This window comes from Neopsephotus bourkii, unplaced genomic scaffold, assembly GCF_033783945.1.
Source record: "Neopsephotus bourkii isolate Nb327-2 ecotype Australia unplaced genomic scaffold, CSIRO-AGI_Nbou_v1 NB_330, whole genome shotgun sequence".
Lineage (NCBI taxonomy): Eukaryota > Metazoa > Chordata > Aves > Psittaciformes > Psittacidae > Neopsephotus > Neopsephotus bourkii.
The window spans coordinates 569718-582076 of NW_026900838.1; the positions used below are offsets into that span (position 1 = coordinate 569718).

The 12359-nt window shown below is 37.6% G+C and overlaps 1 protein-coding gene across 1 annotated transcript in view; it reads left to right on the top strand.

Moving 5' to 3' along the window:
* The window catches only part of EYS (eyes shut homolog), a 579093-nt gene that overhangs the window by 526479 nt on the left and 40255 nt on the right, over window positions 1-12359 (top strand). Inside the window, exons 30-31 of the mRNA XM_061347833.1 lie at window positions 684-856; window positions 10128-10310. Coding sequence (XP_061203817.1) covers window positions 684-856; window positions 10128-10310 — 356 coding nt within the window. The remainder of the gene's footprint in view (window positions 1-683; window positions 857-10127; window positions 10311-12359) is intronic.

Consider the following 12359-nt stretch of genomic DNA (forward strand, 5'->3'; position numbering starts at 1 on the left):
ACCCGGGTAATTCATACAAACAGAATATGTGTGTTTCTAAACATTTGTTTTTATCACCTCTCAAGACTGATTCCGACTTTTTCTTTCCCTTGCCTATTCTACTATTCTATGACTGAGAACACAAAATATATGAAAGCAGAGATATTACCTGTTTATTCTGGTTCAGTTTCAATGTAAGCACTACTGTAAGTATTTTTATTTCAGTTCTTTAGATCCTACTGTCTTGTCACAAGCTATATATAATAGCTCAATGTACAAATGACGTTTCCATTTGCAAAGTAAGCTAGTAGCTTTATAATTTTGGTTTTCACTTTCCTTTTTTCAACCATAATAGCAGAGCTGTTTTTCTGTAGCACTTATTTCAACTGTGCTATAAAAGCAGCAGCACGAATAACAAGTAATACATGCTAAAAGCCATATATTTTACCAGGAAAGGAAAGATAAGACAAAATATAAAATTAAACCCGAAAGAATCTCTCAAGTCATGCCACCCATATGCCGTAAAGCATTTTGGCATCTGTAATGTCAAGTACACAAGCAAAAAACCAAACAAAAAAAAAAAAAAGTATTTCAACTGTAAGTCAAATGTCACTGATTTTCTGTGAATATAAAACCCATCCTGGGTTTTTTAAGGCATTTTGGTACTTATACATATTTTTTTGTTTTTCATTTAAATTTGTCAGTGATGCAGAAAATTGGTTTTGTGAATGCCCTAAACTTTACTCTGGAAAACTCTGCCAGTTTGCAACTTGTGAAGAAAATCCATGTGGAAATGGTGCTACGTGTTTTCCAAAGTCCAGACGAGATGCTGTTTGCCTTTGTCCATACGGAAGATCTGGCATCCTCTGCAGTGATGGTAAGAAACATTTTCTTTATGCATAGGTGATAATTACTATCATTCGTAGAAAATATACAATAAACAAGCCAAATGGTTTGAAAGCAAAACACTGAAACTGACCAGCTTCCCACCTACCTACAAACAAAGCCCAAAATCCAATCACATGCAAAAAAAATGTCGCAACTGAGCACCCTCACTGCCTGTTGTTTCATAAAAGTGTTGACCAGAGAAAGGAAGACAGAGGGTCAAAGAATTTAAGAGTAGACAAGCTAGGAAAAAACAGATAGCATCTGATGTTTTAGTAATTTACCTCTAAAGAAGCTGAGAGATTTGATTGAGAGGTGCTTTGGAGAAATTAATTTCTCCTGTAGCTTGAATTTTCCTCTACTTAGGGAAGCATTACGTTGTACATTTTGTACATTAAAGGAGTGTATAAATAATACTTTCTGGATTGTAAAAATACCCGCAGGTGTTAAAATTTGATTAATTTCTCAGGTCAAAAAGAGGAACAAATTAAAATTTACCAACTGTGTTGATATGAAACAGGAGACAGGATGAAGGGAAACTAATAAAGCTAAGTAAATTGGTCATTTTGACTAATATTACCAAATGAATGGCTTTTGTTCTTCAGTCATTGATTATAACGATTGCTCTAGGTCAGAAATTCCTGTGTGTGAACATCCAAGGTTCTCTTTTCCCTTAACAATGCAATAAGAAGTAATGATAGAAAAAACCTGCATATAGAAAATAATCATTGGTTCTGAGCTGATTTAACAGTGCATATGAAGTGCTTTTCAAAATAAGTATTAAGCAATGTTCAGATTAGATCAAAATCTACATTGTCTTTTTCTTCATATCACATACATCTCTAACTCTTATTTAAAATTTTTATTTCAAAAATTTGCAGCAGATTAATGTTTGGTTTATCCATGTTTTAGCCTAACCCTGATAATTGATGGCCAGTACTGAATGTGTAGGCAAGTGTATGAAACATGTATGATACTTCCTTGGTAATCTTTGGTCATCGTGCTTGTAGTAAGTGTGGTTAAATCCCTTCCCAAACCTTCGCTCGCGAAGCCAAGCTTAACTTGTGGTATCACAAGACACTGGGGCTTCTTGTGCTGCGCTTGGTACCTGGTGTAGCCTTTGATAGATTTATTTTCTTCCATGTACCTCTCTAATTGGTCCATATAAACTTGATACACAACATCCTGTGGCCAAAGTTCCAGAGCTTAAGTATATAACTTGTGCAGAAGTACTTCCATTTGTTTGCTTAACTGCTCCAATTACTAATGACATTAACGACTCAAGCTTCTGTGTGAGAACAGATGTTTCAGAGTTGTTCCCTGTTTTATGAATGTTTCCCTGTTCACGCTCTCCATGCCCCTCATGATTTTATATATATCCTTATTATAACCCCCCAAAAAATATTTCTGAATAGTTCAAGTAGATTCATTCATTTTTGGAACACCAGCCATGCTGTATCTTCAGTCATCCAGACTTCCTTTCTTTGTTGCTTCTCAGTGCCACTGCACCCTCTTCAAAATGAGGATCCAGAGCTGACTGCAGTACTGAAGGTGTGATAATATATAACGCTGTTACACATCTTTCTGGTTTACTCTATGTCGTTTCCTTAAACTTTTCTTCCAGCCTATTTCCTTTTACGAGTACACTGGTGTTTTTCATGAAACTGCTTATTAAAACTCTTAACATCTTTTTCTTTGAATACTGATGGCAAGTTCAGAGTCCACAATTCTCTATATAAGGCTAGGACTGTTTGTGTAATCTATCTCAATTTACATCTGTCAACACTGAGTATCATCTAACGCTTTTTCCCTGTAGTAGTTCAATGAGGCTCTTTGCAACTCTTTGTAGTTAGCTGTCCCTAAATTGAGAGTAAAAATTGACTGAGCCTAAATTGGGGGAAAGTACACAAAATCATTAATTTGATTAGACTAGAGAGCTGAAGGCTTTTAAAACAAAGAAAGAATTAATATTTTTTTTTAATGGAAAGGGAAAACTTTTTGGATCATCACTGTAAGCAAACAAAATGGGGAAGAACACCCAGCTTCTTAGCACAGAGTATAAATTTAGGGTCAATAAGTCCACAACACAAAAAAAATATTGAAATACAAATATTTATTCTATTGACCTGTGTCTTGAGAGTTTAGAATAGAAATTAACTAATCACAGACAGGAGTCCTGTTAAGCTGGACTTTGCACTGAAACTTAAAATGAGCTGCAAAAAAAAAGCCTTTTTATCACAAATGCTAAAACAGAACAAACAGAGAAGAAACAGCCACAATGCAGTGAAGTCTGGGCGCAGCTTTAGGGATAGCCCTAGCAGCATCAAAGGCGTACATTTGGTGAAGTGTTTTGAAGATAGTGATAGATTGCCTAATTACAATTAGAGCAATATAAATTACATTAGAAACAGAACACAAATTTGATTGTTTACTATAACAAAATGAACAGCCCAGATAATAAGATTGCTAGAAAGAAATGGTCCATAAAATTTAAATTCTAGGTGCACAGATTTTCAATGAATCATCTTCTCTTTAAGATATACCAAAATGTTGTCTCTGCTATTAAGATTAGTAACCACGTGCATACTACTTTATGTCTGAAACACTGAAGGAAAGCTTGTTTCTCCTAAATGCTTATTGAGTACTGCTTGGACTTCATCAACAAGAAATGTGCAAGAAGTTACAGTGACTATTTGATAAAATTAATATAGCAAATGTACCAAATAGAACTGCAGATTTCAAGCCAGCATTGCTGCTCCTACCAACAGATATTATTTACAAAAGACAAAGTAATGCTAAATAAATATGTGAACAAAACCACAAAATAACCCACTGCTACAGAACTTGCACCTATCAGAGCTTCAATTACCATCTGTTAAGACTTAGAAGACACTCTAACTACATCAACCTCTGCAAATATATAAGAAAAACTAATAATAAATCTATGCTACTATTAAATGTTGGGAAAAATAAATACAAAATAAAAACAAAACCAAAATGCTTGGCGGAACAAGTTAAAAATGCCTCATTTTATGGGAAACAACAATATTCTAAAAGTGAGAAAACTGCAGGGCTACCATAAATATGACAAATGAGGCAAAAACCTATATAAATAAACAGTCAAGCTTCTGGGACTAGCAAAGATTTTTTCTTCTATTTCTGAAGCAGATGGAGCATACAGCAACCTGAACAGGCTCATAACAATTGCTCTGAGTTTATCTTAGTTACCTATGCTTGTTTCAGACATCAAGAAAAACTTCCTAAAATCATGCCTGTTTTTTTCCAAATATGTATAATAAAGTGCATTATCTCTCACTACACATCTTTTCTTGCTTTTATCATTAGATGACCGTGTTATTATAACTGCAAGTTGACTGTTATATGTTGAAATCTCTCTCATGAAGCTACATAGCTAAGTCATAATGAACGGGTCTGTAGCCCCAGGGGATGGTAATATAAGTTAAAAGAGAGGACAGACTGTGCTGATCAGATGAAAGACACATCCAGACAAACATACTGACCAGCCAACCATTTTCATGCCCCTTTTGTTCCTGTATCCCTCTATTTTCCCACACTCATTCCTCCTAAACCACCCAATTCCCTCCTTCTTCCCTCTTTTTTTTTCCCCTAGACATCCATAAATCCTGTGCTGTTCCAAAATGTTCTTCACCTGCATCCCATAATATGTCCCCAACTCCATAGCAGTTGCACCCCACTGTTTAAAAGGTGCTCTAGTGCTGATTTGTCATGGTGAGTGCCACAGCTGGACACTAGGGCTGAGAGTCTCTTGGGTTACCCCTGGGAGGAGCCCAAACAGGGTGTCTCTTCCTCTGAATCCTTACTTTGGTTCCCACCTTCCTTTGGACCCTGTGCTTCTCTGGGATTGTGGGGGTGGACCTGTGGTGGGCTGATGGTTCCTGGGGTAGGGCTGGGAGTAGCTGAGGCAAAGTCATAATTGAGTTCCACCACCTGCCATTGTCTCTGTGCTGCTTTGTGTGTGTGAGGGCAAGCATTTATCACATAACCAAACACTCTTGATTTGAGGAGTTAAATGCCCCCATGACTTTCAACTCAAAGGGGTGTAGTTGCCTGAAATAAGAATTTAGTCACTTATTAAAATAGAAAACAGGAAATATTTAGCTATGAACATGATCAGTATGCAACAATTTGGTAGAGAGACTGTGTCTACATGGGCAACTTGACTCAATCTCCAAGGTGACTTTGGCTTTTTAAGCTGTACAGAAAGTGATCTATATCATTTAAACTGAGTCCAGTTATGAGTTCTGTTTTTTTAGTAGTTTTATGTGAAAGCGGTCAACATTCAAGCCCTGCTCTAATAAAATTTTTCATACCTAATTTAGTAACAAGTTGCTTGCATTGTGTTTCTTGCAGATTGTTAAGTCTCCTCCAGTCTTTAGGGTCACACTGCTGAATGAAAGTGCTTACAGATAGCACCATTTCAGACCAAACGAATACAGGATACGCATTCTCCAGTGGTGCTATGAATGTTCTTTTTTTTTTTTTTCTGTAAAATGCTTGTTAAAATAATTCCTATATATTTGATATTTCTGCTTTTGAAGTTGGTCAGGAAGACATAACAACTCATTGAAGCGAGGATTAGATTAGCTCTAAAGTGCCTGTCATCCAGGGAAATTTGTCATTTCATAAGCTCTAAGGCTTAAATGAACGTCCATGGTGCTTGCTTGATCTAAAGACAAACTTGAGCACAGACAGTCAGAGAGATGTCCAGATCACCATACTTAAATTCTTTTGAAATTAAGCTGAATTCTAGTTATAATGATTTGAACAGAAATGTGTCCAAATCACTGTTGTTTAAAGTCAAGTAGTTTCAATGAAATTAAAGTATTAAAATTATATTGTTGTGTCTCACCAAAATATGCAAAGTTTAAGACACTGTTCTTGTTCCCCAAGAGTTGAAAAATGAAAGAATTGTTCAATTTCTGCAATCTCTGTAATGCGCCTTTATTTCATTTTTCAAATTTTTTAAGCCCTAGGTACAGACTGAAAGCATTCCCTGTTTGGTACAGGAAACTGGCATGGTCCGTAATACATAAGGCCAGTATGTTTGAATTATCTGAGTGCAAGGAAAATTTTAAAGAGGAAATATCAGGATATAATTGTATTGCAGAGTTGTGATGGCCTTCTAAATGTGAGTGAAGCAGAAATGGTTCATTCACCAGGAATGGAAATGAACACTTTGACTTCTAAACTCTTGATTTAGTGGTATTAAAGGCCAGGCTGGACAGAGTCTTGATGACACGGTTTAGTGTGAGGTGTCCCAGCCCATGGCAGGGGGGTTGGAACTTGATGGTCCTTTCCAACCCTAACTATTCTATGATTTATGATTTTATTGTTAATCATGTGTTACACAAGAAAGTGATCCCTTCTGGAAAGCTGTTGGTCATAAGATGAAGTATTTTGTTAAGTCAGGAATCAAGAGCAAGCAGTTCGTAACACAAAGGTAAATTTAAAGAAGCATTTCAATGGAATGTGCATTGCTAAGATGAGTAAATGTGTCAATTCTCGTGGTTTAAACCAAACTTCAGTGGTTTAGTTTCAATAAAAGAGTCCTTGCTGTGACATTGTGATTGATAAACACTCAAAAGGGCCATCCACAGTATGCATTCACAGCAATCTCTGAGTATCTTTCTTGAAACTTTTCTGAGCAGCATTTATGGTGATGCTTCACAGTGCAAAGATTTCCAGCAGGATTTCCGTAGGATGTATTCCCCACATGTATAAAATTAATTTCCAAGTGCTGAAGTGGGAATAGTCACTTGCTCCAAGCTCTGAAGAGTGAAAATCAGACTGGAAGTGAATTGCTTCTGTGCAACTATGTCTGGCACATAATGTCACCTTCAGACTTGTTTGGGTCTGCAGACTAAATAGCACAGTTCAGTGACAGCAGATGCCCAAAGGGAATTTCCTTAGATAAAAAAAAAACAAAAAAACCCTGCATTGCAAGGCTTCTGGTCAGTGGAAAGAGACTTTGGGGAATGCTGATCTGGATTGCTGCTCTTCCTGTTCAAGAGAATTTATTTTCTGGGTCATTTGTTTTTAGCTGGCCTTTAATTTCCCCCTCCCCTCCAAGTGAGGAATGTCATAAAAACTGTACAAACCACACATATGCACATTCACATGCTGTCGTGGTTTAAACCCAGTCAGCCATAAATCATGCAGTCGCTCTCTCACCCCCTCCCCCTTTTCTTCCCCCCCTGTTCCTGGAGGGATGGGAAGGAGAATTGAAAGAATGAAACTCCCACAGGCTGAGATAAGAACAACCCTGTAACTATGGTATAACACAAACCACTGCTGCTACCACCAATAATAATAATAGGGAAGAGAATACAACATCTCACCAGCTGACCGATAATTCACCCCACCCCACCCGACCAAGCACGGACTGATACCTAGTCCTACCCTGCAGTGAACTAGCCCTTCCCAGTAACTCCCAGTTGCCTCCCCAGGCATGATGTGCTGTGGTATGGAATACCTCTTTGGTCAGTTTGGGTCAGGTGTCCTGTCTGTGCTTCCTCCCGGGTTCCCTCCTCCCTGACAGAGCATGAGGCTCACAAAGTCCTCGGCCAGGCAAAATATTTAGTGTTACCAGTGCTGTTCCCAGGCCGAAAGTCAAAAACACAGCACTGCACCAGCTACTAAGAAGGAGAAAAAATGACTGCTATTGCTAAACCCAGGACACATGCTATTAATGTCACTGCTGTATTACCAGTTTTTCAGATTCATATTTTCATACTTAAGCAGTGAAATCACTTTTATTATTTCAGATCAGGAGTACAAGTTACTAGAAATAAGCTAAGCTAATGGGCCCATGGCTCCATGACTACTAATACCACAAGACAAATAAAAGGAACATAAGTGTTTACTGCAGCTGGGGAGGGAAAGGCATATATCTGAATTATCCATTATGTGGATCACTAATTCCTCATACAATAGTTTTCCAGACATCAAGAGTCTTTTACTACCACCTTAGCTTAGCTGACACTGCACTGCTCTGCAGTTCCAGCACCCCTTACCTTTTCCTCCTTGTACTTCCCAGAGTTTCCTGTAAGGAAATTGGATTGCCTATTAATGAAAACATCATTAACGTAGCACTAGCAGATCATGTGAACTAAATACACAGGAGCATGCAATTCCACTGTGTTGCAAGTTGAGCAAGTGGGGAAGAAAACCATCTTGGCTAAACAGGGAACTCCTCATGGAGCTCAAGAGAAAAAACAAACCATATGATCTCTGGAAGTAAAGTCAGGCTCCTCAGGAAGAGTACAGAGCTGTGGTTCATTTACGCAGGGAGAAGACACAAAAGACCAAAGTTCAATTAGTTGGAACTGCCTAGTGTTGTGTCAGATAATAAGAAGATGGCATTTCAAGTATGTTAATAGCAAGTCTAAAGAAAACATTCGACTGATACTTGTTGAAGATGGTCATCTGATTAATAGGGATGAAGAAAAAGCATAGGCATTCAATATATTTTTTGCCTCAGTTTTTAATAAGACTGACAGACTTTGGCCTGCCCAGTCCCCTGAGCTGGAGCACAAGAAGCATGGGAACAGTGATTTTCCATTTGCGGACGCTGAAACTGTAAGAGACCAGTTACTTCAGCTACATGTTTACAAGCCCATGGTGCCTGATGGGATTCCTCCCAGAATTCAGAATGAACTAGCAAACATTACAGCAGGGCCTCTCTTGATCATCTACTAAAGGTCTTGGGAGCCTGGGGAGGTCTCTGCTGACTGGAATGTTATTCAAATCCAAAGAAAAGGGCACGAGGGAAGATTTTTAGTAAAGCTTTTGATACTGTTCCTTACAGTCTGAAGATGTTGTCCAACTGTGGGATGAGCAGGTACATGCTGCTCTGGGTCAAGAACTGACTGAAGGGCAGAGCTCAAACAGTTGTAGTGAATGGGCTATATCTGACAGGCAACTATTCACCAGAAGCGTTCCTCCAGTTTCAGGTCTAGGGCCAACCCAGTTCAGATGCAAAGGATTTACTTACGCTGGAGAAGTTCACAGAGAACTGTCTCCTGTGAGATGGACCCTATACTAGAGCAGAGGAAGAGTGTGAGGAATTCTCCCCCTTAGGAGGAAGCAGCAGCATATCCAGTGTGTAGTGAACTGACCGCAGCCCACCACAGCTTGGAAGACTGGAAAATACAATGCTTGGTAGTGATTTGCATTCCTTTTTCAACAGTGTCTTTCAAATATGTGAGCTGGTATTTAGGACTAAATTTATACTCATCATCCTGTGTATATTTCTGCTGATCCCAAATCCAGACACTGGGCTAATAACTGTACACAGTTAGTCAATGATAATATAAAAAGCTGTATTATGCAATTGTAATTCTGTAGCCTGAAATCTTCATCTCTCTCTATCCCTTTCATCTGTCTTGTTTTTTTACAATGTATTGTAAAGTTATGATTCAAGGTACATTAGCTGTGAACACTGAAAGGAACATAATCCAAAGATAATGAAATTATTATTCTCTTTTTTCTTTGTCACTTTATTTTCTCCTCTTTGTTAAGATTGTTATCAAACTATAATTAATTTTTTTTACCTCCCACTTCTGTGCTCACCTCTGATAATGTATACAAAGGGAAATTTAGCCAACCATATTGATATGTTTATATAATGTGATAATTTGTCATTATTTGTTAGTGAGTCAATGGGACAAATCATACCTTATTACCTGTTCAGTACTGGGAATGCAGAAGAAAACAGTGATGAATGGCATAGGACTGACAGACACAGAGCATGATCAAGGACAAAAAGTTGATTAAGAGGCCTCAGCTCCATGGCAGAGTGGTGTGCGGTTTGGGCACAATGTTAATTGGAGTGTGTTTTTGCAGGCGTATAATTAGAGCCATTGGGACACATCTCTCAGAGGTGGCAGTTCTTTTAATGGGAGAATGTCTGTTTTCTTTCGTCTACCTGAGTTTTGAGTAAATATTTGTGCACTTCTGTTTACAACAATGTAACATAGAATCCAGAAGATGGCAGTAGTTGCCAATAATTCACTTGTAAGAGAAACCTATTCACAAGAGCTGAAAAATAAGGATTACACTCAGAGGAAAGCCAAACTATATCTGCATGTGTGTAAAATATTACAACGTTATGAACTCTTAGTATTATTAGTTTTTAAGGTCTAAAAAGTCTCTTAAATAGAATTTGCAAATATATATGTTAAAGAGTTTGCTCTAACACTGAATTTATTTTTCTAATCCAGCTATTAATATTAGCCAACCGAGTTTCAGTGGCACAGATGCTTTTGGCTATACCTCGTTTCTGGCTTATTCTACCATCCCAAATATCACCTTCTACTATGAATTTAGCTTGAAATTTCATTTGGCAAACCACCACTCAGCTTTACAAGATAACCTGATTTTTTTCACTGGACAGAAAGGTCAAGGTAAGCTTTATTTTTATTATCTACCCTTACAGGCTTTGAAAAATTCATTAAACAAGTACTTTAAAAGCACACACAGTTTTTTTTCTTGATTATTTTTAGACTAAAATTTCATTAGGAGGAAAATAATCTCTTTTATACTATACTCTTTTGTAAACACACAGTAAACAATCAGGCTGTATAAATGTTTCTTTTCATTAAGAAGTATAACTTCTTCCATTCATTAAAGTCATCAGTTAATCTGATACTTGAGGCAGCATATTTCTGAACAAAATAAATGGAAAACAGAATATTCAAGTTCTCTTTTCAGGCATAAACATAAATTTCATTATTGGTTACATCCATTTGGTATGCAGTTTCGAGAGATGCTGCCTCAAATCTTCTTCCACTGATACTTTATTGGAAAATCAATCCATCAATCCAATGTGCCGCAGTTACCCTGCATTTCTTCTTCCTGTGTTCTCAAACAGCCACAGGAGTAGCTATGAATTGCTGCTGTTGTCACAGGGCTGCACTTCCAGAGCCCAGAGGACTCTCAACACTGAAATCCAACCCTGTGGCAGACAGAATTGGACTCTGTTATTTACTTAACAGACCCTAACCCCTGAAGTCACTCAATGCAGGTTAACCCAATCTAGCTATCAGTAAGTTGTGCTATAGTCTGTGTTACATAGTATCCAACTTGGTGTGATTAAAACAGATAAGAAGCAGGTTATATAAATCTACTTATATCTGTACTAAGATTTTAGCAATACATAGCACTAAAGTTTGTCTCAGAAAGACCTGCCTGCAGGTTGTACCCTGTAATGTCAAAGTCATGTGAAATGTAGGTCTTGCAACCACATACAGCTGAACTGAGAAAAAAACAGCTCTTACTGATGTCATTTTTATCAACCAGAATGCTAGCATTCTGGGCTTATTACACAGTTGTCTATCAGGAACCTGGATTTTTATTATTTTCTTGTAAATTTTTGTGAACACCGCCATAGAGTAGTAAGACATTTCTTCAGCATCGTGTCAAATGATGGGTAGATAGCAGAGCACCAGCTGTCGGCAAGGCTGAAAAACAATGAGATGCCTTGTAAATCACAGGTTTATTTATTTTCTCCTTAGTTTAAATAGCTTGGAAGACTGAGTAACCCCTGTTTCAATGACCAGAAAGCAGTATTTCTTACCAAATGAACATTGCTTATTTGATCAAGTGGAGATGCTGTTGTTCTGACAATAATGCTCTTAACATGAGGAGCATGAAGATTTGCACAGTCTCTGATCTTGCCTTAAGGAAGTATTTTTAATGTTCTCTTTTCATTTTCCCCTTTCGCCACTTCATTTTATTTCTTATAGCAAGTATTCCTTTGCAATACCCTACCTGATTCCCCTGTTTCGCCATATCTGCCTAAACCTGTCTGTACACTGATGTCATGGATAACCTCTGGTGAATTACTATCAAATGTGGTCTAATACAGAAATGTATAAGATCTTCCTCTTACACCCACAAAGTCACTCTTGTTCTAATATCTCACTTAAAACCAAAATTCTCACAGCCATCAGACTAGCAATACTCTTGAGCAAAGGAAAGGTGTGGGGAGGAAGAAGCAGCAGACAGAAACAATTGTGTATTGACTACAGGCCCCCGTCACCATGCCCCACTTGGTGTTAGGGGTGGAGAAGAGGGGACTGTAGTGAAGAAGTGAAGTTGGACCCTAACATATGTTAAGCTTATGTAAATAGCTGTTATGTTAAGCTTATGTAACATTAAGCTTCTGTAAGTGGTAGTTATTCTATAAGTAGGAGTAATAATGTTAAAGTAAAAGCAAACCCTCCTGAGATTATTTATACACACCAAACATTTGTTCTCAGTGTAAATTATTTTTAAATTATGTTTACCATAGCCCTATGTTGCAGGACACTTAAAACTAGAATGTACAAAACTGTGCTCTGTCAACAGCTGCAGGGTTCAAATATTGTACAGTAAAAAATAGTTTGAAACAAATAATTCCAAGATTCATTTGCTGCCCTCTTGAAATGAAAATGTATTGTGGTTTTTTTGTG